At 38.7% G+C, this 27,159-nt stretch overlaps 1 protein-coding gene across 1 annotated transcript in view; it reads left to right on the top strand.

Annotated features, from left to right (window-relative positions):
* The window catches only part of MID1 (midline 1), a 153,319-nt gene that overhangs the window by 113,438 nt on the left and 12,722 nt on the right, over positions 1 to 27,159 (top strand). Inside the window, exons 5-7 of the mRNA XM_063083240.1 lie at positions 7,474 to 7,622; positions 14,429 to 14,556; positions 19,839 to 19,982. Of these exons, the coding sequence (XP_062939310.1) occupies positions 7,474 to 7,622; positions 14,429 to 14,556; positions 19,839 to 19,982 (421 nt within the window). The remainder of the gene's footprint in view (positions 1 to 7,473; positions 7,623 to 14,428; positions 14,557 to 19,838; positions 19,983 to 27,159) is intronic.

Here is a 27,159-nt window from a genome sequence, read left to right as displayed (position 1 = left end):
TCCACCTAGTGTCATAGCTTTTTTAACAAACTTCAGGCCTGGAGTCTGGAGCAAGTCAGATGTTGGGTTGGGGCCTGAGCCACACTCTTTCTGATATTCCCACAAAACAGGAGCCTGAGAAACACAGTGACAAGGACAGGATTCCCAAATGATGACCCTAGGGGCCAGGTGAAGGCAACTGTGAAACCATTAGACAGGGTAGGCTGAGCAAGAAGGATGAGAGAGAAATAATTACAAATGACTCCTTCCCTTTAAAACTGAAACTCTAAGCTGAGTTCCAAAGTACATAAAGAAATATTAGATTTCTAAAAATACAGCCAAGGAAATTAGCAGACAACATTATCTCACCCCAGATGAAATTAGTTTTATGGGAAAATATGAAAAAGACTTTAAAATAAATAGTATTAAGATGTTCAAAAAGATAAATGAAGGAATAACTTCTATTTTAAAAAGAGCAAAAAGAAAAGTAAAACCATAAAAGAAGGAAGTGAAATAAGAAAAAAATAGATACAAAAGCAACAAATTAGCAGTTTCTGAAATTTTAAAAGAAAAAATCCTCAGCTGCAAGGAATATTTGGAAATTGGATTTTGGCCTCCACCTGGGGAATTCCATAAATATAGGAAGCACAAAGATGTCTAAGTGACATTAAAGCATGGTAAATGCCCATTGAGTTTGAACTCAGAAAATAGAAAAGTGCATATGAAAAACTACAAATGAGACATTTAAAAAAAAAATCACGTACTTGGTTGGAAGGGAAGTATCAGCAAATTTCAAAGACTGAATACCAGTGTCTTAGTTTGTTTTCTGTCACTTCTAACAGAATTCCTGAAACTGGGTAATTTATAAAAAATAGAATTTATTTCTTACAGTTTTGAAGCCTAGGAAGTCCAGTGTCCAGGTGGCACATCTGGTGAGGATCTTCTTCTTGGTGGGGACTCTGCGGAGTCCCAGGGGGGTGCAGGGCATCACGTGGGGAGAGAGCTGAGCATGTCCACATGCTTTCTTCCTCTCCTTGGAAAGCCCCCAGTCTACTCCCATGATAACCCATTAATACATTAGCCCACTAATCCATGAGTGGATTAATCCATTCATGAGGGCATAGCTAATCACCCTTTAAAGGCCCCACCTTTCAAATACCATAGTCAGATTTCTCACCCTCTTGATATTGTTGCAATGGAGATTAAGTATCAACATGAGCTTTGGAGAGGGCAAACATTCAAACCACAGCAACCATACAACCCCTCCTCTGTGAACACACAATGTATCTAATTACATATTATCAACAATAAAATAATAGCTTTTACAATGTTTAGAAACTTTAAAATTTACTCTTATAAATATGTTTTCATGATAATATATTTAAAAAATTTACAAATGAAGCACAATGAAAGACCTATATATCATAACTAATAAGCAGCCAAAAAGTATTTGAAGGCCAATTCGTAGCTTTCAATTCTTTAAAAAAGGAAAAGAAAAAATATTAAAAGCAAGAAATTAGCTTTCAAATAAAGTTAGAAAAAGCACAACAGAATAAGCCAATGAAAGCAGAGGAAAGAAAGTGATAAACAAAGGAGAAGTAACTGAAAGAAAAACAGGAAGCAAACAAGCAGGTGTCAGCAAAAAACAGCTTACAGCCTAATTTTGGAATGCCTGTGAGTAAAAGTGAGTTATTTTGGTTCGTTTTTTGGTAAAAATGTTTTTCCTCCCATTTTTAAAAGGCTGTTTATAAAGAAAAAACAAAGATGTATATATGACAGACAGTATATAGTCTTCAAAGCCTAAAATGTTGACGATTTGGCCCTTAACAGTAAAAGCTCGTCAACCTCTGATCAAGAGGATTCATACTTATAAAGAATAATTTAAAGCAGAAGTCTGTAGTAAGACTGATGGAGGAAGAACAGAATGTGGGGCCCCATAAGCAAACACAGCATTAATATGATACAGATTTTTAAAAAACATTGGAAAGTTATATGAATGTTTTTATGCCAATAATTTTAAAACTTAGGTAAAGAATAGTAGAAAACCTAAATAAACAAAAATTAAAAAGCAAAGGATATTTAATTATTAAATGAAATCTCCTTCAATTCACATGCCACCCCCCCCAAAATGGCACCAGACCCCAACAGTTCTATTGCTTATTTTAACAGAAGTTCAAGGAACTGATAATCTCATTTTGGAAAGCTGTTTAGCAGTTTCCTAAATAAGCATATGAGTACACTTACAATACAATCCAGCCATCCCCAGTACTTACCAAGAGACATGAAAACATGTCCGTACTAGCCCTGCAGGTAAATTTTCATGTTAACTTTACTTGTAATAGCCCCAAACTGGAAATGACCCAAATGTCTTCAACTAATGAGTGGGTAACCAATTTGTGGCAGAACCATGCAATGGAATACTATTTGGCAATAAAAAGAAATGAACTATTTTATGCATGCAACAACATGGATAAATCTCAGTATAATTATGGCGACTAAAAGAAGACAGAAAGTAGTATACACTGTATGAGTACATTCATATGAAGTTCTAGAAACAGCACTATCTACCAATCTCCAGTGACAAAAAGCAAATCAATGGTTGTTTAGGTACAGGGTGACAGGGAGGGATGGGCTGGGTAAATTACAAAGTGGCAGGAGGAAAATTTGGCACATAATATGTATGTTTATTATCTTGACTATGGTGACTGTTTCATGAGTGTCTATGTATTGGAAAAATTATCACATTTGCACTTTAAATATATGCTATTTATTATATATCAATTATATCTCAATCAAGTTATTTATATAGGGCATATAAATTATATATTATGTAATGAAACAGTTCAGAAATTAAAATTAATGAACTTGGGTGATATGTATTAGCATGGAAAAATCAGAAAAACACAAGCAAGCTTTATGATGATTTGTATGGCATGAGAAGAGTTATATGAAATTTGATAAACTACCAAAAAATCTCATGCATTGTTTGGGCATGTGTACATAAACATGCATGGGAGTAATGAGCTCTAAATTCAAGAAGGTATTTTCCTCTGTAGAGAGACCTGAATGAGATTAGAGAGGGCCACACAGGGGCTTTAAAGCTATCAACAACATTTTACTTCCTTTTGAAAAATCTGAAGCTTATATGATGAAAATATTGAGATTTGGTAGAGCTGCTAAGTACAGGGTGGTTCATTATATTACTTTTTAAATTTTCTATGTTTGAAAATTTTCACTTTTTAAAAAGTGTGTATTTGTTCAGGGACATTATTTCAGAAGGAAATACGAGAAAGCAGATGTTCTTTGGGAAAGCTGAGGGCCCAGTTCAGCTTTCTCTTGAGTTAGTACTATGGCACATGACCAAGGGTTAGTTGATTCCAAACCCTGGAATTCACAGTGACCTGAGTCCCTAGCCAGGGCATATTGTGTCAGAGGTATGTTTCTACGAGAAAGGACCTGAGTGCCAGCACCCTGGAAATCTGAAGTGCCTGGCAGGAAGGGCAAATGTGGCCTTGCGGCTCACTGCAAGGCTTGGGTCCCTGTGGCCCAGGGTGGCAGCAGGGCAGTCTGAGAGCACTAGGTCAAGACAGGGGGCTCTGGCCATTCTCAACACGTGATACCCTGAATTGTCACAGGACTCTTTAGGGAGTCCCTACCAAGAGGGAGGCAAAAAAAAAAAAAAAAGGGGGTGGGGGATGCTGAAGCTTTCTGACAAGTACTTAGAACTGGGGAGGTGGAGGAAGAACCAGACAGAAATGGGGAGACCACAAAGGTGAATTTCATCAACCTCCTTACTTTGCCTCTGTCTGTCTCTGGTGCCAATCACAAGGCTGTTAAACCTGGTGTCATCAAACTCACCACACATCGTCCAACTTGGGGGGCTGCCAAGCAGGTGATGTTGTTACGCATTTGTACCTACTGCTGATTCCTGCTCCCAGACCATTGGGCATTCTCTGAAACAAATAGCTTCACAGCCTTTATAGTTGGACAAACTGGAGAGTCTCAAGCCAAGAGACTCCCCGGGAAAGAAATTTCTTATTTTTTCAGTAATAGGGATAAGTGGATAAGTTTCATGTCAACACACAAAAAGCTGGCAGTAAACTCCAGATTAACATTCAGATACAGAATATGGTAGACTACTGAAGGCTGTGTCAGATAAACAGAAAAAGGGTCCTTTTTCTTCAGTGCCTTTTATGTAGGCGAAATCTTTAAAACTTAAGAGAATTAACTTGGACTAAATGTTCAGGCTTTACATGGCCTTAAAGAGATGCTGAGTATATAAGCCTTATTGTCAATTCAGATATTTGTGTTGAGGACTCATTGTTTGGACATAGCAGTTTTGGTGTGTGTATCCTACATTCATATAACATCATTTATATACAAGTGTATACAATGCATTTAAAGCAAAATAAGGCTGCTTTTAAAAGTGTGTGAGGTATAATAATAAACAGCAAATAAAATGCTATAAATAGGCCTGTGGCCACACTAAAAGGAGATTTTAACAGACAAAATGTTTCCATGATGAGTATAGAGTGAATTCCAAAAGTTACAATGGGGCAATCTCACTTCCCAAAGGAAAAATGAACAGAGTCAACTGGAAAAAATTTCCCCTGCAGCATTAGGACATACATATATAGAATCTTCTTATGTGTCAGTATCCAGTATTTCTTTTAAAACATCAAATTGTATTCATCTTATCGGAGTTTAAAAATAATATATAAAACAGTATTGCCTAATGAAAAACTAAGTATTTTGCTTCATGCTCAGTGTCTAAGTTTGAAGTGCTTTAACTTGTAGGATGGTGTTTCAGAGTGTGTTTCCTTCCAATTAGGGCCATCTGACCGGAATCATTTAACAGGGGCCAGCAGACTTTTTCTGTAAAGGGCCAGATAATAAATATTTTAGGTTTTGCCATGCAGTACCTGTTGCAACAGCTCATTTCTGCCCAACATTGTAGCATGAAAGCAGCCATAGATTCATAAACAAATCAGTGTGGCAGGGTGCCAATAAAACTTTATTTATACAATCAGGCTGTATTCTGGATTTGGCCCACAGACCACAGTTTATGAACACCTAACTTAGAGAAGTGTTTTTCTTTTTTTTCTTTCTTTTTTTAACTGTAATCTGCAGTGTACATATGGCATCACAATCCAGCACAGGCACACACACATACGCACGCACACACACTCACAAGAAAAAGGTTTACAAAACCCAACTTGACCTTTCTACCAGGAGTTCACTGCTGTTTTCTTTTTTCCTCTCTTCTTCTATTTGGTTTTTTAAATGCTAGTGCTGACCATCCTAATGACTCATCACTCGCAGATTTTAAAAGCATTCATTGCTTGTTAAAATGCAAATTCTTGCTGCTCTGCCAATTACAACTGCTTAACTGGAATATTAGAGAACAGGCCCAAACATCTACAGTTTTTTTTTAAAAAAGATCCTCAGCTGATTCTTTTGCACACCAGGTTTGAAAAGCTCTGATTCGGTGTAGCAGATAAAATTGTGCTCTGACCTATAATTAAAATTATGTCCAAAATTGTTCTCTGTAAAATAGTGTGGTATTTTCACAGGAGGCTCTCATTTTGTCTTGCTTCAATTTATGCATGGTTTAGGACTTTTTTTTCTTTCCACTTATGTCACTTTTAATTTTCAGTATCATGACTGAAGGAAGAAAAAGAAGAAACTGGCGTTCAAGCATCATCACGTTTGTAATCTGTGTGGTCTCTAATAGGCATATCCAAAGGATAAGTGACTTACATAAAGTTATTCTAAAGGAATATTTTGACTTTATTTTCTTTTGTTAGAATTGTATTAAACGTCTTCAATTCTGCCATGTAATTTAAACTATTCCTTATGTCGTGTGATTAAATATTTCGTTTACTTGGTTTGTTCTAGGGACTATGAGTTATTTTTCCTTCTGGAATTTTTTCTTCCTCTGACAATTTTTCCTGGGCATGTTCTAATATCCTGAATTGGACTGGATGCCTTCCTTAGCTTTCTCTCTGGATATAATGATGCCAGAAGCTAATTCTATTTGGTGTAAAATAAGTGTTATTTTATTCGACTAATAAACACAATTCATCTGCAGGAGACAGTAACTATAACTATAATGAGTTAAGTCTTTTACCAGGCTCAAGATCACATACCATTTGCCCCAAAGTTTTGACACTTTTTTCTCTGACTCTTTACGTTCAGGAATTTTTCCCACCCTCGCCTGAAATCTTGTGCCTGCTGCCTTTCAATCCAGCATTAATTTCCTTTGTTTGCTGTAGTACATACTTGGAATTGGACGTTCCTTAGAGGCCTCTAGTTCTGACATCTCCTTCCTTCCTTTTCTTCGATTAGAGTTATACGCAGATGATAATGATGACTTGGAGAAAGAAAGAATTTCTTGGAGTTAGCAGGAATTCTGGAAGGAGCCTGAGCCAGCCCTGTCTGTAAGACAGATTAACCAGACTCCTCCCTACCCTTTCACCCGGGGCTATTTTCCACTCCGGAATTATCATAAAGCTGGCCACAACCTGTCCCCGGGTGTGTGGATGGGGGCATTAGGCACAAGGCAATTCCAATTAGCGATCTAATTTTAACTTGGGTTCTGGCCAGGGCGCTTCATCTCATAGCAGATTTCAAACACCAGAGCAAATAGTGAAGTGGGTCACCTTGAACTTATCTTGGCCTGCCCAGAGGTTATGGTCAATTATATTTGAGGGTCATTTTCAAGCAAGTCAGAATCAGGAATTGGAATGGAAGTTGTGAAGCAAACATGCATTTTTATCCCAACAGGGAAATGCTTATCAAAATAGTTCTTAGTTATCAAGTAAGCACAAAGTGCCTGGAAATGACGTTCCCAGTGAGGGGAAATGGCCCAGCTGTGCTTTTTTTGGCTTTCTCTCATGTGCTCAACAGGAAAAATATTAATCAATTGGAAAAATGCTCCCTTTCTGTTAATTTAACACATGAGTTTTAGGTAGTGTGGGAAATAGTAATACCTAATGCTTTTATATCACAATTTTATTACATGGATTACAAAGAACTTTTTAGGAAATGGTTTTTCTTAAGCCACAAATTTGCACCTGTAGAGATTTTTTTTTTTTTTTCATGGCACAGCTGGAAACCTGAGATAAAGTTCCGGGGTTTCCTACAGTCCTGCAGTCATTGTGTGGGATAGTCAAGGGAAGAGGTTTGGTCACCTTTTGTAACTTGCCACTGGGCAACACCTTTTTTTCCCATCAACAGGGAAGCAATTCACAATTCAGTGTTTCCTCATAAAACGAATTAGCAACACTTCTCCAAGGAGATAAAGAATATGTAAGACAAGAGTCCCATTACTGGGCTTTCTGCACGTCACCATCTCTTTATGCCGACTTTTTGAGCTTTTATGGAAGGACGACTTACCTAGAACAAAATGCACGCATCGGAAGGGTCCAGCCTGATGCCTTTTCGCTAAGCGAGCCCACCCGTGTAACCATCCCCATGCCTCTTTTGTTCAAGGTGATGAGGCTTCGCAAGCTGGCTCAGCAGATTGCAAACTGCAAACAGTGCATTGAGCGGTCGGCGTCACTCATCTCCCAAGCGGAACACTCCCTGAAGGAGAACGATCACGCCCGTTTCCTCCAGACTGCTAAGAATATAACCGAGAGGTGAGTGCAGGGGCTGGCGCGAAGTTCTCGGCTGCTGGGCTCTTGCATCTGGGGTGTGATTGGTCAGCCTTGCCCTCGCCTTGCTTTTGTTTTCATTTTCAAGGCTGGGTACCAGAGAGAACAGAGGCTTTCAGCTGTTTTGTTGCAGCTAAAGATGCTTCCCTTTGTCATGTCAAAGCCCTTTCCTTAACAGCCTGAAGTTCAAGGCCTTTGAAACAAGAGTCCACCCGTTAGAAAGAATAAAATCCACCTGTGTGGGGGTTGGGGGGAGGGGGGTGAAGCTTATGATGGCATAAAAACGGCATTTATTGTGACTCTCAGACCTGATCTTATCGTACACTTGGTAACAAAGAATTGAAATGGAGGCAGAAACACAAAAGGGAATCTTTTCTTCCATTGCAGCGCTCATCTATTTTAAAAAAAAAAAAAATCGCACAGGTGTTGTTCTCTGTAAGGCCCATTTTTATTCGGTTGAGAAGCTTGGCCTTGCCTGAAAGGTCAAGGCTCACTCATGCGGGAGAGAAAGGACCACACTGTCAACCTCATATTGCCTTCTTTTAAAATGCCTGCTATTCTAGGGTAGGGAACTTAACACTGATGTTATCTGAATGGTTAGCTCAGCAGCCAAATTGACCAGGATGAGTATTCCTTCAGTACACATATTTGATTGGCATAAAAATCACTCATCTTCACTGATGCAAACACCTATAGCAATTCTAGCAGATCCAAAGGGAAGCACTAGGCTGGGCCGGATACAAGCAATCCACGTAAATGACATCTCCAGCCATTGCCAATGGCCTTGACTTTTCATTCATTCTAATTTTCAGTCAACTGCCCTTTTTCCAAAGCACTAATAGAATCCTGTCACTAGAAGTCCCCAGAGAGCCCATTCATGCTGTTCTTTACCCTAGAACAGAGGTGGGCAAGGTTTTTCTGTAAAAGACCAGAGAATAAGTATTTTCTGCTTTGCAGGTTATAAGATCTCGGTCACAACTATTCAACACTTGCCTTTGTAGCTCACAGCAGCCATAGATAATACAGAAGTGAATGAGCGTGGCCGTGTTCCTATAAAACCACTTACAAAAGCAGGCTGTTGGCTATACCTTACCAACCCCTGGCCTAGGGGAATAAAATACTTGCCATCTTATGATTCGAATTTTTTCAAGAAAGGGGAATGGAAACTAACATTTATTGAGTGCTTACCCATATCAGACATTGCTAATTCTCAAAATATTGCATAGAGGTAGGCATTGATACTTCTCTTTTCACTGTTCTTTCAGAGTAGTGTATAGTATTTTTACAACTCTGGTCTACTATCCAACCGCTTGATTGTTATTTCTTATATTTAAGAAAAATTCCTTTTGCAGCTGATACTTATCTCTTCTAAAAGACATGGATAACAGCTGACTATCACCCCTTTTAGATCCTTAAAATGGTCTCCTCTCTACTTGAAGAGAGACCTGTTTCTTTCCTCATGACTCTTAGCTTCCAAGCGTTTGTTTCTGCTGCTCTCATCTGGACCGTAAATCATTCAACATTCATCCTAAAGTTAAAAACTGCAAGCAGCACTAATACTCCAGTGTGCTAAGGACACTAACAGATAGTGTTTACACTTAGGTCATAGTTTGCAACTGGGATCCCAGAGTACTTTTCCCCACCTATCAATTATGAGATGTCCAGATGAAGTGGCTCCTATGAGCTGTATTCCTCAGCAATCCCTACAAATTTGACCAAGTGTCACATGAACAAAATCTCACCTAGTGACCTGAGAGAGAATGTGGCCCCATAAACAGTTATGCAGAAAGAAGACCTGCATTTGAATTATAGCACCAACATGTGAATGCCCACATATGAGCACGCTCAGATCCAGCGGGGCATATCTGGTCCCATTCGGCTCTCCCTATAACAAGCCCATCTCATCAAGAATGGGAAAATGACTGATTCTTCTTTCTACAAAGAATGTGCTTCTGTTAAGATGGAATACACAGTGGCTGTAAAAATTGGCTGGGAGCCCCTGTCTGTCTGTTTCTACAATCCCTTCTTCTCCCTTCTCTATTAGTCAATCCTCTTGGTTAATTCCTGAGCCTTTCTCTTTCCAGCAGCCAGCATGTAGTAAAAGGGCACTGGGCTTGGACTAAGAGTTGGAAGCCCGGATTCAAATCTCAGTGCTGCCTCTTTTTAACTGCGGTTCTTTGAGCTATTTTCAACTTAGAAAATTAGGCTTGTAATAGCTATCATTACTGTGATAACATTGCTAGAAACTCCTAAGAACAGGTCTTAAGTATCATAGATACTCCATTAAGTGTTAGTTGGATCTGTGTTTTCGTATTTCAGTATGTCAGTTGACCCCTTCTTGTATGTCTTTGTTTCATTGCTGCTCTCTGTCTACCTGCCTCTGTTCTTCAGCCTGTCACTTAACATTTTTTTCTAGGACACGACTTCCTCGTTCTGTCTCTTATTGTGTCTGCTGTGGGCTCTGGCTCCTATATACTTCGAAACCATCTTTATTCTTCTGTTTAAGTGTGAAACCCAGAACAAACTTTTAATCCTGCAGGCATTTGTACAGTGAGACGTAGATGGGATTTTTCTGCATTGTTAAATCAGTTAAAGTGGACATGTTCTCCTGTAAGCTAAATCAATACTACAAAATTTTTTTTCAATTCAGAAACACCAAAAACAAAAACTAAAAAGAGAGAGCCTCAAGCTTTATGTTGTAGGAGATGCATATACTTTGGAATCAACCATTTGGCTCTGTGCTAATTGCTTAGTAATCATGCATAGCATTGGGGCTGCTCTTTAGCACTTCGGAGTCTAATTTTGCTCCTATGCTCTAAGTGGGCAGGAACCCTAACCATCTCATTTTCACCATTATAGCCCCAGCACATTGCAAACTGCCTGACATGATTGATCGAGTGAATGAATGAATGAATCTATAAAACAGAGCTGATTATTCCTACCTAATGTGATTGTTGTAGGGATAAAATGAAATAACATAGTGGAAACATTAGCCCAGCTTGTCACAAGGTGAATGTGCAACACGTGCAGTTCCCTTCCTTTCTGCTCACTAGACAAACGCAAATGCAGTGTATGACATACTGTTTTCTCAAGCTGCACTAGCAGATGGCCTTGTGTGATTGCGTACGCACCTTTCTAACATTACGCTAAGTAAGCAAAACTATTCCCTGAATCCGGGCATAAGAAAATCGGTCCACTGCTTATGAAGAATCTAAATTTAAAATCACCTTTAGTAGCAAATTATCTGTATCAAAATGATGGCAAAAAGAAAATTCCCTCTGAACAGTACCCATTTTCCAGAGCACCCAGGAGGTTCTCAGACTCCAAGGTGATCTCTCTGTTCTTCACCACCACAGGCAGTTTCAGGATCCACCAGGCTTTTCCAGAATGTAAAACCAAGAACTCCACTTGTCAATTCTGGAAATATGTTGCTCGGTTCTAAGAATTAGAGCACATCTGATGAGTGGTTTTTGAAGTGTGTTCTGCAGGGTATTAATAAGTGTTAAGACAACAATAAGGTTCTAGGGCCAAATGTGTTTGGAAAATCCTGAGCTGACCATAGTGAAACACATTTTATTACTGTGAGACCTCACCGGGTTACACCATGGTGATGTGCATTGTTTGGCAGAAGCCTGCTGAGCAGCCTAGCTCTGGACATGTCCACTTTCCAGAAAACTGGCCCCATGTGGCTGCTAGCAACTGAGTGTCACAGAGACTAGGGGCATCAAAGCAGAAATAGAATTAGGGAGTAATGTGCACCCCACCCTTTTACACATCAAGATGGGACACAATGCCCTTATTTGCTGCAGTATGTTAAGTGCTTAATACACACACCCACATGCACACACACACATCCACACATAGACGTGGCTATAAAGCAAGGAACTGAGAAAGTGGCATAGCACTAACAGTCCTGGTAGATTTTGGCAACTTATCTAAAAGGCTAGAAGATGAGCAACAAGGCATTTGGGAAATTAAAACATGGCCTAAAATGTTGCATTTGGCAGAGTTCCTCTTGCCTGTCACTCCAGTTTGAAATGTAGACATAGATAAGTATCTTTCCTTCCATCAGAAAAAAAAAAAAAAAAAAAAAAACAATGTGTAGGTGTTAAAAGCTGCTGTAATCCCCAAAGATTCTTGCTGTCAGCCTTTGCCTCCCAGGCTAGGAACTTTCATCCTTTTGGTTCTCATCCACAAAGTTTCTACCATCAAGATGGCAGGCATTTTTAACAATGTCCCTTGATTAAAGCATGTTTTACTAAATTGTTTTTGGACCATAGAACCAGGAGAAATTTTGGAACAAAATCTATTTTGGGTGAGTCTGAACAAAGAGGCTTCTGCCACTGGGCATGGGAACTGCTAAAGCCAGAGAAATGCAAATTTCGGTGCTTGTTTCACAGTAGCTCGGTGCAATTCTTCCTGCTGGACACTGTGAAAAAGAATTAACTGAGGTTTCGCTTTGACATGTTTTTTGAGAAGTTCAAATAGCACCATAGCATTTCTTTTAACTTTTCTGCGGTGATGGGCTCCTTGGTATGTAGCATACTTTAAGGACTTCATAAATATTTGTTGAACATCTGTGAGTTTTGAGGACTTTTTATGTTCATGGTTCTTAAGTAAAGCGTGTTTTAAGTACAGCTTGACCATCTGTGAAAAATGTTTAGCAACCGTCCGAGTATCCATCAGTCTAAATTAACAGCCGTTGGTAACAGTAATTAGTCCAATTCCCTTGGGCACAATATTTAGTCAACAAAATCACACAACTCCACTATTCACTGCTTCTTGGTGAAAGGGTCAGGAGGTGAGGTTTTCCTCATTCAAACACTTGAAACTTTGCTTTCCAGTTTGTGCCTCTTCAGACTTTCACCTATGGATCCCAATGTCATTCCAATTATGACATTGTGGATTTACCTCTCTCCTTTCCTCCCTATACAATACTGAAAATCGCCAGAAATACAGCTATAGAAACTGTATTTCTAAGAATTTTGAGCATTTCACAGGTATATTCTTCTAGATTGAGGTGAAATTCACATAACCTAAAATTAACGATTTTAATGTGTACAATTGAGTGGCATCTAGAACATTCACAATGTTGTGCAACCATGACCTATATCAAGTTCTAAAACATTCTCATCACCCCCAAAGTAAACCCCATACCCATTAAGCAAACCCTCCCCATCTCCTTTCCCCCTGGCAACCACCAATCCACTTTCTATGTATCTGTGGATTTGCTTATTCTGGGCATTTCCTATAAATGGAATCGTGCAATGTGTGGCCTTTTGTGTCTAGCTCTTTCACTTAACGTGATGTTTTCAAGGTTCATCCTCTTTGTAGCCTGTGTCAGTACTTCATTCCTCTTTATGGCTGAATAACATTCCATTGTTTGAATAGACCCAAAAGAATACTTTTTATAGCCAAGATATGTATATATATATATACATATATATATATATATTTTTTTTTTTTTAAAGATGACTGGTAAGGGGATCTTAACCCTTGACTTGGTGTTATCAGCACCACACTCTCCCAAGAGAGCCACGGGCTGGCCCTCAAGATATATTATTTGTAAAATCCAAAGCTTTAAGAGCCATTAATAGACACAAGAGAAAACATACCTCTTGGGGTAACCATGCTGAACTTTTTCTAAATTAAATGGGTGAGTGTAGATCTGAAATTATTCTCCTGGCTACTGCCAGCTAGCTTTTGTGGCCTTGTATAAATGAGTATCAGTGTTCTTAATTAGAAAATAAGTAGCTAGATCCAGAGCTAAATCATTTCAAAGTTATTTCTTTGGTCAAAAATTCCCAGCGCTCTGTACAATATCTGGCACATCATAGCTCCTAGGAGTGTTGTTTACAAAACTTAACAAAATACCAAACTCAATAAGATTCTGAGTCCAGCATCATTTGATATGCTCAGAAGTGGTATACTTTGTGCCACAATTTTCTTGTTTTTAAGAGAATCGCTTGCATTTTTGAATCAGTCAAAATGCTTGCTATTAATAACTGAACTTTCCCAATCAACTTGAGAGTACGTAGAAGGAGATTGACACGTACCAATACCTTGCTTTCTCGTTTATACATGAGAACTCTAACCAGGAAACCTAAGTGAAGAAGAGAAACAGTCCATCCACTGGGGAAATTTGTGAGAAAGCTCATGAATATTTTCCATGGCATCTGCTGGGAATATGGTGTAAGAAAATGAATACAAGAAGAGTGAAAACGAGCCAGACAAAACCCCCTTTTCTAATGTTTATTTTAGAGAGAGGCTAGTAATTGATTAAACTAATCCAATATCTGGAAACATTCTCTTTTAATCTTCACTTTGCCTTTTATGCAGTTCAAAATTTTGGAGACTCCCCTTTGAAGTGGAGCAGGGTCGAGTTTGAAAGGAACAAACAGTTTTCCAGACAGATGTGTGAAGAAATGCCTGGAGCTATGTGCTTCTTTTCTTGCTGGGGTTAGATGTGACGGGGCCAGGCTGTTAAATATACAACAACATGAAATATGAATATGCTTTTGCCTCCACAGGGCATTTTTTTCCCCGATAGTAAAAAGGAAGGGGAAAGCCATTCTGTTGTTTTTCCCAATCCCTTGCTTTTTCTTTAGGTTTCATTCATTTGATTCATGTTACTGTTTTGTGCCATTCCGAGATTCTTCTTAGGGCTTACATATAAAAATGGCACTTTTTAAAAAATGATATTTCTTTTCCTTTTACTTTTTTTATTCCTACATGGTGATGATGTAAGCTATTTTGACATTTCTAAAAAGTTGTTTTTGTTTAAATTACAGAGTCTCCATGGCAACTGCATCCTCCCAGGTCCTAATTCCTGAAATCAACCTCAATGATACATTTGACACCTTTGCCTTAGATTTTTCCCGAGAGAAAAAATTGCTAGAATGTCTGGATTACCTTACAGGTATTGTCTTTTATGTTGTCTTTAATATTGTGTACATTAGTGATACAAACACTTTGCCACCAGATCAATTATTTATTCCCTTAAAACCAGAGGTGTGGGCTTTTGATTTAGGAGTAGCATCTAATATTCCTATAAACAATTTCTCTGTACTCCTCTTTTTTCTTTTTCAAATGAAAACAACAGAGCCCAAGACTAAATTGGGGACAGGGGAAAAAAGAGAATCTCAATCATTAAAAGCATACCTCACTGCAATGGTTTGGATGTGGTTTGTTCCCACCAAAACTCATGTTGAAATTTAATTGCCAATGTAGCGGTGTTGTTAAGATGGATTTCTCATGACACTGGGTTAGTTCTCGAGGGAATGAATTAGTTCCTGCAAGAGTGGCTTGTAATAACGTGAGGTTGCCTCTCATGTTTTGCACATGCCCGCTTGCCTTTATGCTTCTCTGCCATGTTGTGACACAGCCCGTGGCCCTCACCAGAAGCCAAGCATATGCTGGCACCACATTCTTGGACTTTCCAGCCAGCAGAATCATGAACCAAATAAACTTCTTTTCTTTATAAATTACCCAGCCTCAGGTATTCTGCTATAACAACACTAAACAGATAAAGACATTCACTCTCAACTTGTGGGTGCTAAAAATAATAGTTCTGTTGACCAGCAAAGAGATACATAAGGTTGTGTGTGTTCATGTCATGTTAGTAAGGCACCTGACTCACAGTACAGTAGCAGAGAAAAAATTGGCAGCTAATTCATTGGCTGTCCACCCTACTCCAGCTCTTTGTGTTTGTGATCTTGTTTTAATCTTCACAACATCAAATTCAGGTGAAGTATTATAATCTTTATTTTGCAAATGACGGAGGTCAGCCATCTTGCTGGAAGTCAGATAGTTAAGGATTGGCAGAATTAGGATTTGGCTCAAATCTGTACAGACTCTAAAGACCTCTGCTTTTTCTGGTAAAAGACTGAATTTCATCTTGGCAAATGTCACCATGGCAAACACTGCAAAAATTACATTGAAATTTCTGGTGCTGTGGTTCAATCTTGTGCATTTTAGTTGGCAATTTTTTTTTTTTTTTTTTTTTTTTTTGGTGAAGCTTAAAAAACAAAAACAACAACAGCAAAAAACCTCAGGCTACTCATATTCCTCACTGTGCTTCTAAACTTTTCCTTGCTATCAACCTCTAAAGCAAGAACTGCAAACTTTCACTGTTAGAAAGTTTAGACAACCTTATTTGTGTTAGCCAAAGCCACTGGTGTCTGTGACTTCAGGAAAGCACAGTGTACACAGTGAAGCCACTTAGGACATGCAGCCTTCAAGAAGCCACATCCCTAACTTAGCATGGTGTTAGCTTATAAAAGCCAATGCTGTGTGTGCATGTTTGTGGGAGGGTGGTTGGGGAAGGTGGAACAGGAGAGAGGGAACATTGTGTGATATTTGTTTTTACAGTCTGTGAATAGAAAGCATGGAGTCCTATAATCAAGGTGCATTATACCGAGAAGATCAGGGTTTTTTCTTTGCAAGGACCCGAGGAGCTATTTTTAGCCTTTCTGCATTTCAAGGAGGATGAGTGATCCCACAGACTTCTTATTTCATGTAATTCTCTCTTTCAAACATACCACTTCTATTTAGGAAGAAAGAAATCAACTCAAAAAGCATTTACAGTAAGAAACCAAACTTGATTTCAAATATTCATGAATATAGTCTTCTTTAAGCTTTTAATTCTGAGATTGATTTAAACTAACACTATCCAATACAACTTTCTCCAATGATAGAAACATTCTATATCTGCACTATCCAATATGTTAGCCACTAGCCACATGGGGCTATTGAAAACTTTAAAAGCAGCTAGTGAATTTTTACTTTTATTTAGCTTAATTAAATTTAATTGAAATTTAAACAACCACATGTAGCTTGTGGCTACTGTATTGGACAGTGCAGTTCTAGACTTTCTCCAGCTGAGCTGTTTCTCATGGTGGCATCCTGTTAAAAATCTCCTTTTTTCTTATGTCATTTGGAAATAAGTTTAGTTGCAAGCAACGGAAAACCCAAGTAGCAGTGACTAAACCCATCAAGGAGTGTTTGTATCATAGAAACAGAACAACGGCATGCAGTCCAGAGCTGGGCAGAAGTTTGATAATGACCTCAGACCCCAGATTCTTTCTCTTTTCCTGCTCTGCCATCTTCATTGTGTTGCCATTTTGCCACATGATCACAGCATGAGTACTCCACCAACAAGCATTATGCTCAAGTTCTAGGCAAAAAGAGAGGGGCGGAAGCAGAAAGATGGACAAAAAGCTCCGCCAGCCAAGTTTGTCTTTGTTTATGAGAAAAACAAAAACTTGCTCAGAAGACCCACCTAGCAAACTTTTACTTATGTCTCATGGGCCAGATTCATGTCACAAGGTTATACCCAACAGCAGAGAAGGCTGGAAAATTAAATATTTGCCTGGGTACATGGTCATTCTACCCAAAATCAGTGTCTTATTGATGAGACTGTGTCCTCCCCATTTCCTGGTAATTGTTTAATAGTACTTCAATAATGTATTTTAACCCATTTTAACCGCTATGGGAATGTGAAAGTATTGATTAAAGGGGAAATGGTGAAAGCAGTTTGCACTGAATTGTAACATGTACACCATATATCATCCCGATGGCTGTTTATGCCAAACTAAAGGCCATATGGGGTACCTGTTATTATGCCTTTTGAGCTGTCAACCCCAAATACAAACTCAGTCCATTTCTAGACATAACACCGATCCTGGCCATAACATACGATGCTTGGCTGATACTGCCAAGTCCAAATAGTTTATCAGACATTTGTAAGCAGGAAATGAAGTGTTTGTAGAGTATTAGCCCACCATTCCTTGTGTGTTATTTGTGACAGAGGCTAGAAAATAACAATTCTGGTACTGATTCTGTGAATATTGAAATTGGCAGCATGCTGCTGTTCTCATTTACAGTAAATTAGGTATTGATTTGTCAGGACAAACCCATTGGGTTTACAGTCAAAACAGGGTTAACCTGCCTGGCTGTAAAAACAAGATTTTTTTTTCCCTATGACATACCTCTAAGTGGTATGTCAAGTTAATAACCCATAGAGGTGACATTTCCTTCCTTATTACAGCTACTGCCATGTGTCTCACAATGACTTGCCTATTTTGAACATACAATTTCTTTATGTTTAATCATATATTTTACTCGGAAAGAACAAAATCTTTCTATAATAGTTGATGGGAGAAATAATTCAATGACCTATTTAAACCATGGGAGAATAAGTATTTCTTCACTGATCCATGCAGGGATGATCCCATACCAACAGGGAGCACGCAGACAGTAAGAAGCATGCTTTACAGTGCAGCTGGGTATCATCCATGGGGTGCATCTCCTGATCGGTGTCACTGATTCATGCACATCCAAGTCACACCACACAACAATAAATCTCATATGTGGATACTTCCGGAGACAGACATACAAATACATATTCCAGAAAGAATGCTTTAAGGGTTATGTAGAGCCTTTCTACATAAATGCACAATTTAATGCAGTGCCTGCCACATTGTTGGTGTTCAACAGTGTTTGTGGAATTCAATAACCAATATACAAAGCTAAGCTAATTGACTTAATATAACAGACTTGTTTCTTATAATTGTCCTGAATATATTTTCAGGTGGCAAAGTAAAGACTACTAAGCCAGAGTTTTAAATTTACCATTTTCATAAACTTTTCTCCCTCTTTGGGTTTGTTTAGCACTCATTAATCCTAATCAAAATCTAGAGCAGGAAATAACTCTGCGATAATGTAAGCAAAGATTGCTCCTAATCTGTAGAGTGCAGATATGTTTCTCCTTTTGAAGTTTGGTTCTGATGTTTAGAAGAGTGGAAATAAAGGCTCTGGATCTATTCTGTAACCCAGGGGTCAGCCAGTTTTGACTGTAAAGGGCCAGATGGTAGATGTTTTAGGCTTTGCAAGCCATATGGTTGCAAACTACTCAACTTTGCTGTTGTGCAAAAGCAGCCATAGACAGTATGTAAATGTGTGAGCCTGGCTGTGTTCCAATAAAACTTTATTTACAAAAACATGCAGTGGGCCAGATTAGGCCCACAATCAGAGTTTGCTAACCCCTGCTCTAAAATATTATTGCCAATGCGAAACACTCATTGCCTAGTCTTTTTCTTGCTCACATGCTTTTCTCATAAAACCAGTCACTGAAATCAATCTAGTAGAAGTTATTTTAAAATCATTATTTGGGGGATTGGCTGGTGAGCATTTGAGAAACCGTGGTGCTGGTACCACCAAGGTCAAGGGTTCACATCCCCTTATCAGCCAGCTGCCAAAATAAATAAATAAATAAGTAAAATAAATTAAATTAAAATCATCATTTTGGTAGGATTTAAACATCCTTGCTCCAGAATGTGTTAAAGAAATAAAGCAGCGGTTTTCTCTAGTGATAAAGTTAACCCAACACCAAGGAATCATGTTTTCCTTGGGGAAGAAACTATACTTCTTAGGTATGATTGATTGTTAATCATGGTCTTCCTAATTTGAAATATCACCTATAAATTGAGAAATGAGAAGAAAATAGGGCTGCACTAATGATTTTTTTTGCAAGACATCAAAGCATCTAATGAAAGAAAATATTCAAACAATTTTTTGGCTGATTTGCTATGGGAGAACAAATATTGCTGTTTTTCCAGTTAGGTGCCTAAAATGTAAAGATATCAGGCACCATGAAGATCAGGGGTTGCAAACTTTGGGTCACAGGCCAAATCCAGCCCTCCACTGATTTTTGTAAATAAAGTATTGGAACCCAGCCATGCCCATTTGTGTAAAAATTGTCTAAGGCTGCTTTTATGATACACCAGCAGAGTTGAGTAGTCACAACAGAAGACTGTATGGCCCACAAAACCTAAAATATTTTCCATCTAGTTCTTAACTGAAAACATTTGCCAACCCCCCCAAAGTAGATAGAACTACAAAAGTTTGTCTTGTTTACTTTTTGTTTAACATGTTTTCCTTCATGCATGAGAGTATTGTTTGCTTACCCTCCTAATCATATTTTCATGATAAACCGAGATAAGTTCATACTGGCTGGCTCTAGCCACATTCCTTGTTAAAAATAAAGGCAATAACCAGTCAATCAAATGTTCTTTGGATTGGGGTCACCTTCTCTAGGAATGACCTATTTTGAAAGACCTGCTTTGACTGTCAAGCATCTCCTCTGAAATGGTATCCCAGTGGTGTCTGCTTCTCCACTGATGAGCATTTTCTACCCCATAGCTCCCAACCCTCCCACAATTAGAGAAGAGCTCTGCACAGCTTCATATGACACCATCACCGTCCACTGGACCTCTGATGATGAATTCAGTGTGGTCTCCTACGAGCTCCAGTACACCATATTCACCGGTCAAGCCAATGTCGTTAGTGAGTATCTTATGGCCTATTTATTTCTTGATTTGGTGACTGTTTTCAAATTGATTGCATTCCTGAATTTAAACATCAAAAGAAGACAAGGTAGGAAAGAATACACAACATTTATTGGCTTGTCTTTCCTGACCAAGAAGGTGATAGCAGTCACTTGTACTGCACTAGTAAAAATAGCTGGCCAAATATTGATGAAAATGAATGACTTCTAGCAAACCACATGGATGAATCTCACAAACATATTGTTAAGAGAAAGAAGAAGGAAACAAAGAAATATATGCAGATGAATCCATTTATAAATTCATAACTTAAGGATCAAAATACACAATTTTGCTTGGAGATGCTTTCTCAGTAACCATCATTTTGACTTATTTGTAGTCAAAATGATGGCTGCCTCCAGAATGGGGTGGAGAATGGCACCATTGGGAAGAAATATTTGGGGTTCGTGGGGTTAATGGCAATTTCTAGGTGGGAGTTACATGCTTTAGTCATTATATCATACATTTAGTTTTATGTACTATTCTGAGTGTTATTTCACAATTTTTTTAAAAAAAGAAAGAATTTAATAAAATGAATAGCCAAAGACTGCCAGATACCTGATCTCATTTGGAGGACAGCTGGGGCTATCACTTGAAGTGTTAGTAACTGGCCCCACCTGAGAAGACTTTCCGTCCTTACGTGAAACACAGAGGGGCCCCTTTCTCACTGGGGCCTGTTTGATATTTGGCATCAGGGACAATTTGGTGATCTCAAATTGCAGTAGTAGCCGACCAGAGAGATGATAATAGAGGAAGCATTCCTTTCCATCCCACAGTTACTTAAATCGAGTTGAGCAAATGGCAAAGGACCAGAAGAAATGGCTTTTTAGGGGAGCACGTTTGAAACTTCTTTAGCAAAGAAAAATAGAATATGTCAAAGTAGAATAGCGTAGAATAGCAGTCACTTTTCAACAAAGAGATGTTTTGAATAAATCATATCAATTTAATGTGCTTTTATTATATAAACCTTTTCTCTGTTAACTACACTGTTCTTTCCTTGCACAAGTAATTCTGAGGCATGTGATGCTTAAAGTAGAAATTTGATTTAGGACGAATGAAAAGAGTGGTGCAGAAAGATACCAGCTTCTAAGTGACTGAAGTGTAAATGACCCACACCAACTAAGGGCTGCCTCTACCTTCCTTTTATTCATTTTTCCCACCTTCTTCTCCTTATAACCCTCTCACCTTCCACCCCCTAATTGGCCTGCTTTGGAAGCTTTTATTGAAATCTTGCCATTTTCTAAGAATGTGTAATTTTCGAGTGAAAGGGAGAAAGTTATGAAACTTCGAGAACAGCTTTGGCGAGTTGCCGCATAGGAAGGGAATATAGAGAGGGCAGAAATGGTGGGTGGGACAAACAGGTCATGGGGGAATTGATGGTTAAACTAAGTTTTAAGAGAGCGGATGCATATCAGCGAGTGAAGGCTATCCCAGACAGCTATGTCACCATAAGCAGACCTATAGAGACATAAAGTAGCAGGGCGTATTGGGAGATTTTACCCAATGAAGCCAGACTGGAGAGCTGAGTGTGGAAAGGGAGACAGTGAGAAATGAAGAGAGAGAAATAGAACCAGAACTCAAACCTCTGTCAGTCTGGCTCCAGAATCATCAGTCACTTCATCCTAACTCACAAGCAAGATCTAGATCACAGCAGAACACCCGGGCCACACCACGTTTGGGTTTTATTCTGTGGGCTTGGGAGTCGTGCAGGGCGGTAGTGTGATCTCATGCACAATGAGAAGCTGACTCAGGAGGACTGTAGAGGGTGGAATGAAACAGGGCAGAACTAGAAGCAGAGATATCAGCTAGGAGATTTCATAGTAATTCACTGAGACAGAAATAGCCAGGACCTACAAACGGCACTAGCAGCAGAGACGGAAAGCAGAAGATAATTCCAGAAAGGCTTCTCTGCCTCTGGCCCATTTGCCTGGGAAACATCACTGTCCTCAGATATTTGAAGTGCTTTGGGGACAAGTCTGAGAAGCGCTCCCATGGCAATGGTTCGGTATCAACTTGCTCTCCTTCCAGGATTTTGAATTCTTCTGGTGTCATTCCTCACCCCCACTTCTGCATGCCCTGCTGCAAATCTACATGCTGCTGCAAAAGGAAATACTGATTCTCTAAAATCTTTTTGTGTATGTGTATACCATACACAGTTCTTCACCCTGTTTTTTTCACTAAATATTATGTCTGAGAGATCATTCTATTTCGGCACAAAGAACTGCCTCATTCCTTTCTGAGGCAACATAGTACCCTATTGTAAAAACGTGCCTTAATTTTTTTATCCTGTCTTCTATTGATTTATATTTAATTTGTTTTTTATCTTTTATCTTTACAAACAATGCCTCAATGAATATCCTTGACATCTCTCCGTTCACCCATGGGGAATTATATCTGTATATAATCTTTTGAGGTACAATTGCTGGGAAAAGATTATTTGCATTTTAATTTTGGTTGACTTTGCCAAATTGCCCTTCAGAGAGGTGACATGATTTTTTAAACATGTTTTCCAGCTGTATGAGTTTATATTTCACTGTTCTTGGATACATATACCATAAGCTTAACATGGAATTAAAGTCTAGTAAAATTTTCAAAACTTTATTGTGCTTTTCCATAAACCTGAAACACAAATTAACCTATAATCACTAATTCCATGCGAAATAGTCACTCCTTCATTTAAGTTATGATTCTCATCTGGGGGTAGCGTTGCCCCCTAGGGGACATTTGGCAATGTCTGTCGGCAGTTTTGGTTGTCAAAACCTGAGGGAAGCGTGCTATTGGCATCTAGTGGGTAGAAGTCAGGGATGATGAGGAATATCCCACAATGGACAGGAAATCCTCCAATAACAAAAGACTGGCCCAAAATGTCAGTAATGTTGAGGTTGAGAAAGCCTGATTCAAAGCAAGGTAAATGTATAACATCTACATGATTACATTCTAAATACTGAGACCATAACTCACTGACCCTCATACTATATAGCATGGAAGGGAAAACACAACAAAAGGAAGAAAGTATAATTAGCCTCTTTTTATCTTCACTTAAGAATAACTTCCTCAGTGTTATGCGGTGAATATTATAGAGCACTGGGTAAACCAAACCAGAAGTTGTATCAAACTTGAAATGGAAGAGATGGTCAGAAATTTCAAGGCAATCAGAGAAAAGGAGACATGAAGTTCTAAGAAGAGCAGGTAGAAAACGGAGGCATGATTCATGCAAAAAGCAAACTGGGATTGATCAATATTGTGTCAGACTCAAAAACACCAAGAGAAGGTTCTCTGAAAACACATAGAGGACCAATAGAAGCAATGTCTGTTGGTGAGTGACTAATATAACCAGAAAAAGAAAACATTTGGAGTTATTGTATACCAAAACGATGGTTCTTGGTGCATGTCAAGAATGTTATAGTCCTCTGAAATCAGTTTTGCTTGATTCAGGAAAAATGATAGCAGTTTTCTATTGTTGTGAAACCAATTTCCCAAAATTTAGCAGCTTAAAACAGCACCCATTTGTTATTTCAGTTTCCATGGGTCAGGACTCTAGGCACAGTTGACCCTCTTCTTAGGGCCTCACAAGGCTGAAATCCAGGTGTTGGGTGGGCCAAATTCTCATCTAGAGGCTCAACTAAGGGAGAATTCACTTCCTAACTCCTTCAGTTTATTGGCTACTTCAAGTCTCTCACCTCTAAACCCACCTTTAAAGGGCTCACTTGATTAGGTCAGACCCATCCAGAATAATCTCCCTTTTGATTAACTCAAAGTCAACTGATTAGGGACCCTAATTACACCTGCAAACTCCCTTCACCTTCATCTTTGCCATATAATGCAATATAATCACAGGAGCAATAAAGGTGATAAGCCTTTGTCCTTTGCCATTTTATGTTGGTTAGAAGCAGGTCACAGGTCTTGCGTACACTCAAGAGGTGAGAATTACACAAAGTCATGAATACTCTGGGGGAGTGGGAATCCTGGGGGCCACCCTAGGGCATGTTCACCACAGATGGTTATGTGTCTCCTGAAATTTCTTGAATCTAGTTACCATGGTACATATTGCCTTGGCCTGGTTTGGTGGGCCCTGTATCAGTTGGCTTTTGCTGAATAGCCAACAACCACAGAACCTAAGTAGCATGTAACAAAAGTTTGTTGCTATTGCGTCTGGAGTCAGCTGGTGGTCAACTTGGAGGTCCTGCTGATCTTGGCTCCCTCCCATGTCAGACTGGTAATTGGGGCAACTCGACTCCTGCAGATCTCTCTCATCCTCCTGCAGCCTAGCTCAAGTCTATTCTCCTAGCGGTTGCAGAGGTGAAGGTGTAAGAGCAGGCCCAATTGCATACAGGCTTTTCAAGCCCATATCTGTGTCACATTAGCTGACATGTCATTGGCCAAAGCAAGTCCCATGGGTGAGCTTAGAGTGAGAATGAGAGGATGTGCAAAGTTACATGGCAAATGGTATGGGTATAGGGAGGAGCACGGAATGGAACCAGAAGGCAATCTACTTTAGAACTCTAACTCAATACCACTGCTTCACTCCATCCCCCAAATGAAAGGAAGATATTTATTGCTTGAAACTGAGGGTTTCTCAGCTAGCTAAACCATGACCAACTTGACTTCCAGGCTATTAGCATGGGAAATAATACCAAAACATGACGCATAAATGGAATAGATGATGCAAGAAGGCCATGCCTAAAGAAATTTAACAGAGCAAAACTGCTGTGTGTAATGAACTCAGAACTTTATCTTGGTTGATTCCAGAGAAGGTATTTTGTTCCTGGAAACCAGTTGCCACAAGAAAATAAATGCAAGTGGCCTAATGAAGATTATGGATCTGCCTTATGCAACATACAGATGCCAAAGGCCTGTTTTCCCAGGGCAGATGGAAGGCAGTGAAACTGCTGCTGCTGATCAAGCTGGGGCACCCTCATCAGGTTGACAATATCAGGATTTGTTCATCTCTTTATGCCCATTGAACCAGAATAGTGAAGTCCTGATGCCTGCATGATCGATTTGCAACAATGAAAAAATAAAGTTAGATAAACATCTAACTGAGATGCAAACATTTTCAAATGATTTTCTTCTTAAATATTGTACACATATGTAGTGACTAAAAGAGACCTGGGTTTGAGTCCCAATTTTGGATCTCAATAGCTCCATAATCTTGGGCAAATTGTTTAATGTCCTCTGAATCTGTTTCCTCCTCAGTAAAGAGGGACAATGTTTTAACTTCACATGGTTTAGATCATAAAAGCAAAAGCTTCAGCCTGTGTTTGTCAAAGTGGTAGCACATAAGGGTTCAGAGTTACTATTCCTGCAAAAATATAGACTGTACTCATCCATCATTGCATTTTCAAAGAAAGGCTGATGTTTTATGTCATATGATAAAGGTCAATTTGCCAGGACTGTCTATGTGATAGCTTTTCACACAATCTTCATGAGAAAGACTTTCTATGAATGTTGTTTTTCCATCCATTCTATCATTTGGAGGAGTATCCTTTGCAGATGTTTTATTGAGTGACAAGATCTAACAGTAAAATTCTACTGAAGATAAGAAGATAGAATGCTCAGAACCTGGCTGTCGCTCCTTATGTCACTAGGAAATCTTTTACTGTCTCTAGGTCATGGCTCCTTCACTTGTCATAATACATTGTAATTAATTGCCTTAAACTGGCTTTAGTGAAAGAGAATTAGATATCTATGGAGCTTTTTTAATCTTGTAAAAATGCTCTCACTAATGAAATGCATACAGTCTAATGCAAAATTAATGACATTAATTTTTTATTGTTCATTTTTATTAATAGAATTATGAGTACAGATGTTAATGAATTTCTTATTAATAACTAGATATATATTTAATTTTATAACGTTATCCATGTTTTTTCAAGACTACTTTTAATACCTCATTTAAAATCTTAAATTGGGGCCTTTTCGCAGTAGCCTTTTTCTACTATTAGCAAAGCTCAAAAGCCACATTTCTTTAAACCTTAATGGCAAAGTAGTTACCTGTATTTAATTTACTTTAGCCATTTCAAAAACACTCATGAAAGTTATTAAGCATTACTATTTTTATAGAGATGAAGGACAAAAGTGTTCACTTCTGTCCAATCTGTCAGAGGAGACAAAGGATATTAGAAGCTGGTATCCACATTGCATTGACATTTTACACCTAATGTTTTGGCAGCAAGAGGACAGTTGCCATACAAGGCTCTGAAATCCCAAATGTAATTGCGATCTGATAATAAGCCGCTTTATGTAGGGAAATGCTTCTGACCCATCGTGAGTGAAAAAAATGTACAAAATTGAAATACTCAGTTAGATTCCATTATGGGCTGATTATCTCCCAAATTCCATTGTTTTAACACTTCAAGCTGAGTTGGAGTAGGTGAATTTCAGAACACCCTCAAAGATGATTGGAAACAAGTTTGGAGAGAAGTGAAGTTTCATCCAGTGAGGATGGTTGTGTGGGTGTTTCATGAGGAGATGACTAAAACCTGGACAGCAGTCCTAACACAGTGGGGTATCAAGGCAGAGAAATCTCACTTAAGCAAAATCTGCACTCAGCGCCATATGCAAGAAGTCAGGGGGTGCTGGCATAAGACTGATCCTAGCAACACAGTAATGGTGCACTCCAAGTCACTCCACTTACTCCAGCCCCCAAAAGAAGATTGTCAATGTTGCTTTCTTGGCGCTTTTAATCAACTTCTCAATTATTACCATGGCAATAATAATAATATAAAGGTAAGCCCAAACAGTAATAGTTGTTACTATTCATGAAAGTAGATTATCCAAGTGTAAGTTATCCAATAATATTTTACTACTCCGTAAACATTTTGTTCTTTTAACATTCAAGGAAAAAATTAATGACCTCTTCAAAATAATCAGGATAGTCAGAGTCCCTTTTTTGTTTGGAAAAGGTTTCTGAAACATTAAATCTTTGTTGGGTTAAGACTTCGGATTGTAGGCCAAGTTGCAGTTTGCCACAATTTCAGACATCTGCTTTATGATGTTGCTGAAAGCATTCCCCCGCCACATTAAACCCAGCTTTGGGGTTGTACAGTGATAGAAAGTTTATTGAAACATTTTTACATTTGCTTTCTTTGACCACAACAGTCATTTTATTGTAACATATGCAATTAAACAGGAACAGC

The sequence above is a fragment of the Cynocephalus volans genome, chromosome X, assembly GCF_027409185.1.
Source record: "Cynocephalus volans isolate mCynVol1 chromosome X, mCynVol1.pri, whole genome shotgun sequence".
Lineage (NCBI taxonomy): Eukaryota > Metazoa > Chordata > Mammalia > Dermoptera > Cynocephalidae > Cynocephalus > Cynocephalus volans.
Note: the sequence above shows the minus strand (reverse complement) of the source record. Positions and strands in the feature narration are given on the sequence as shown.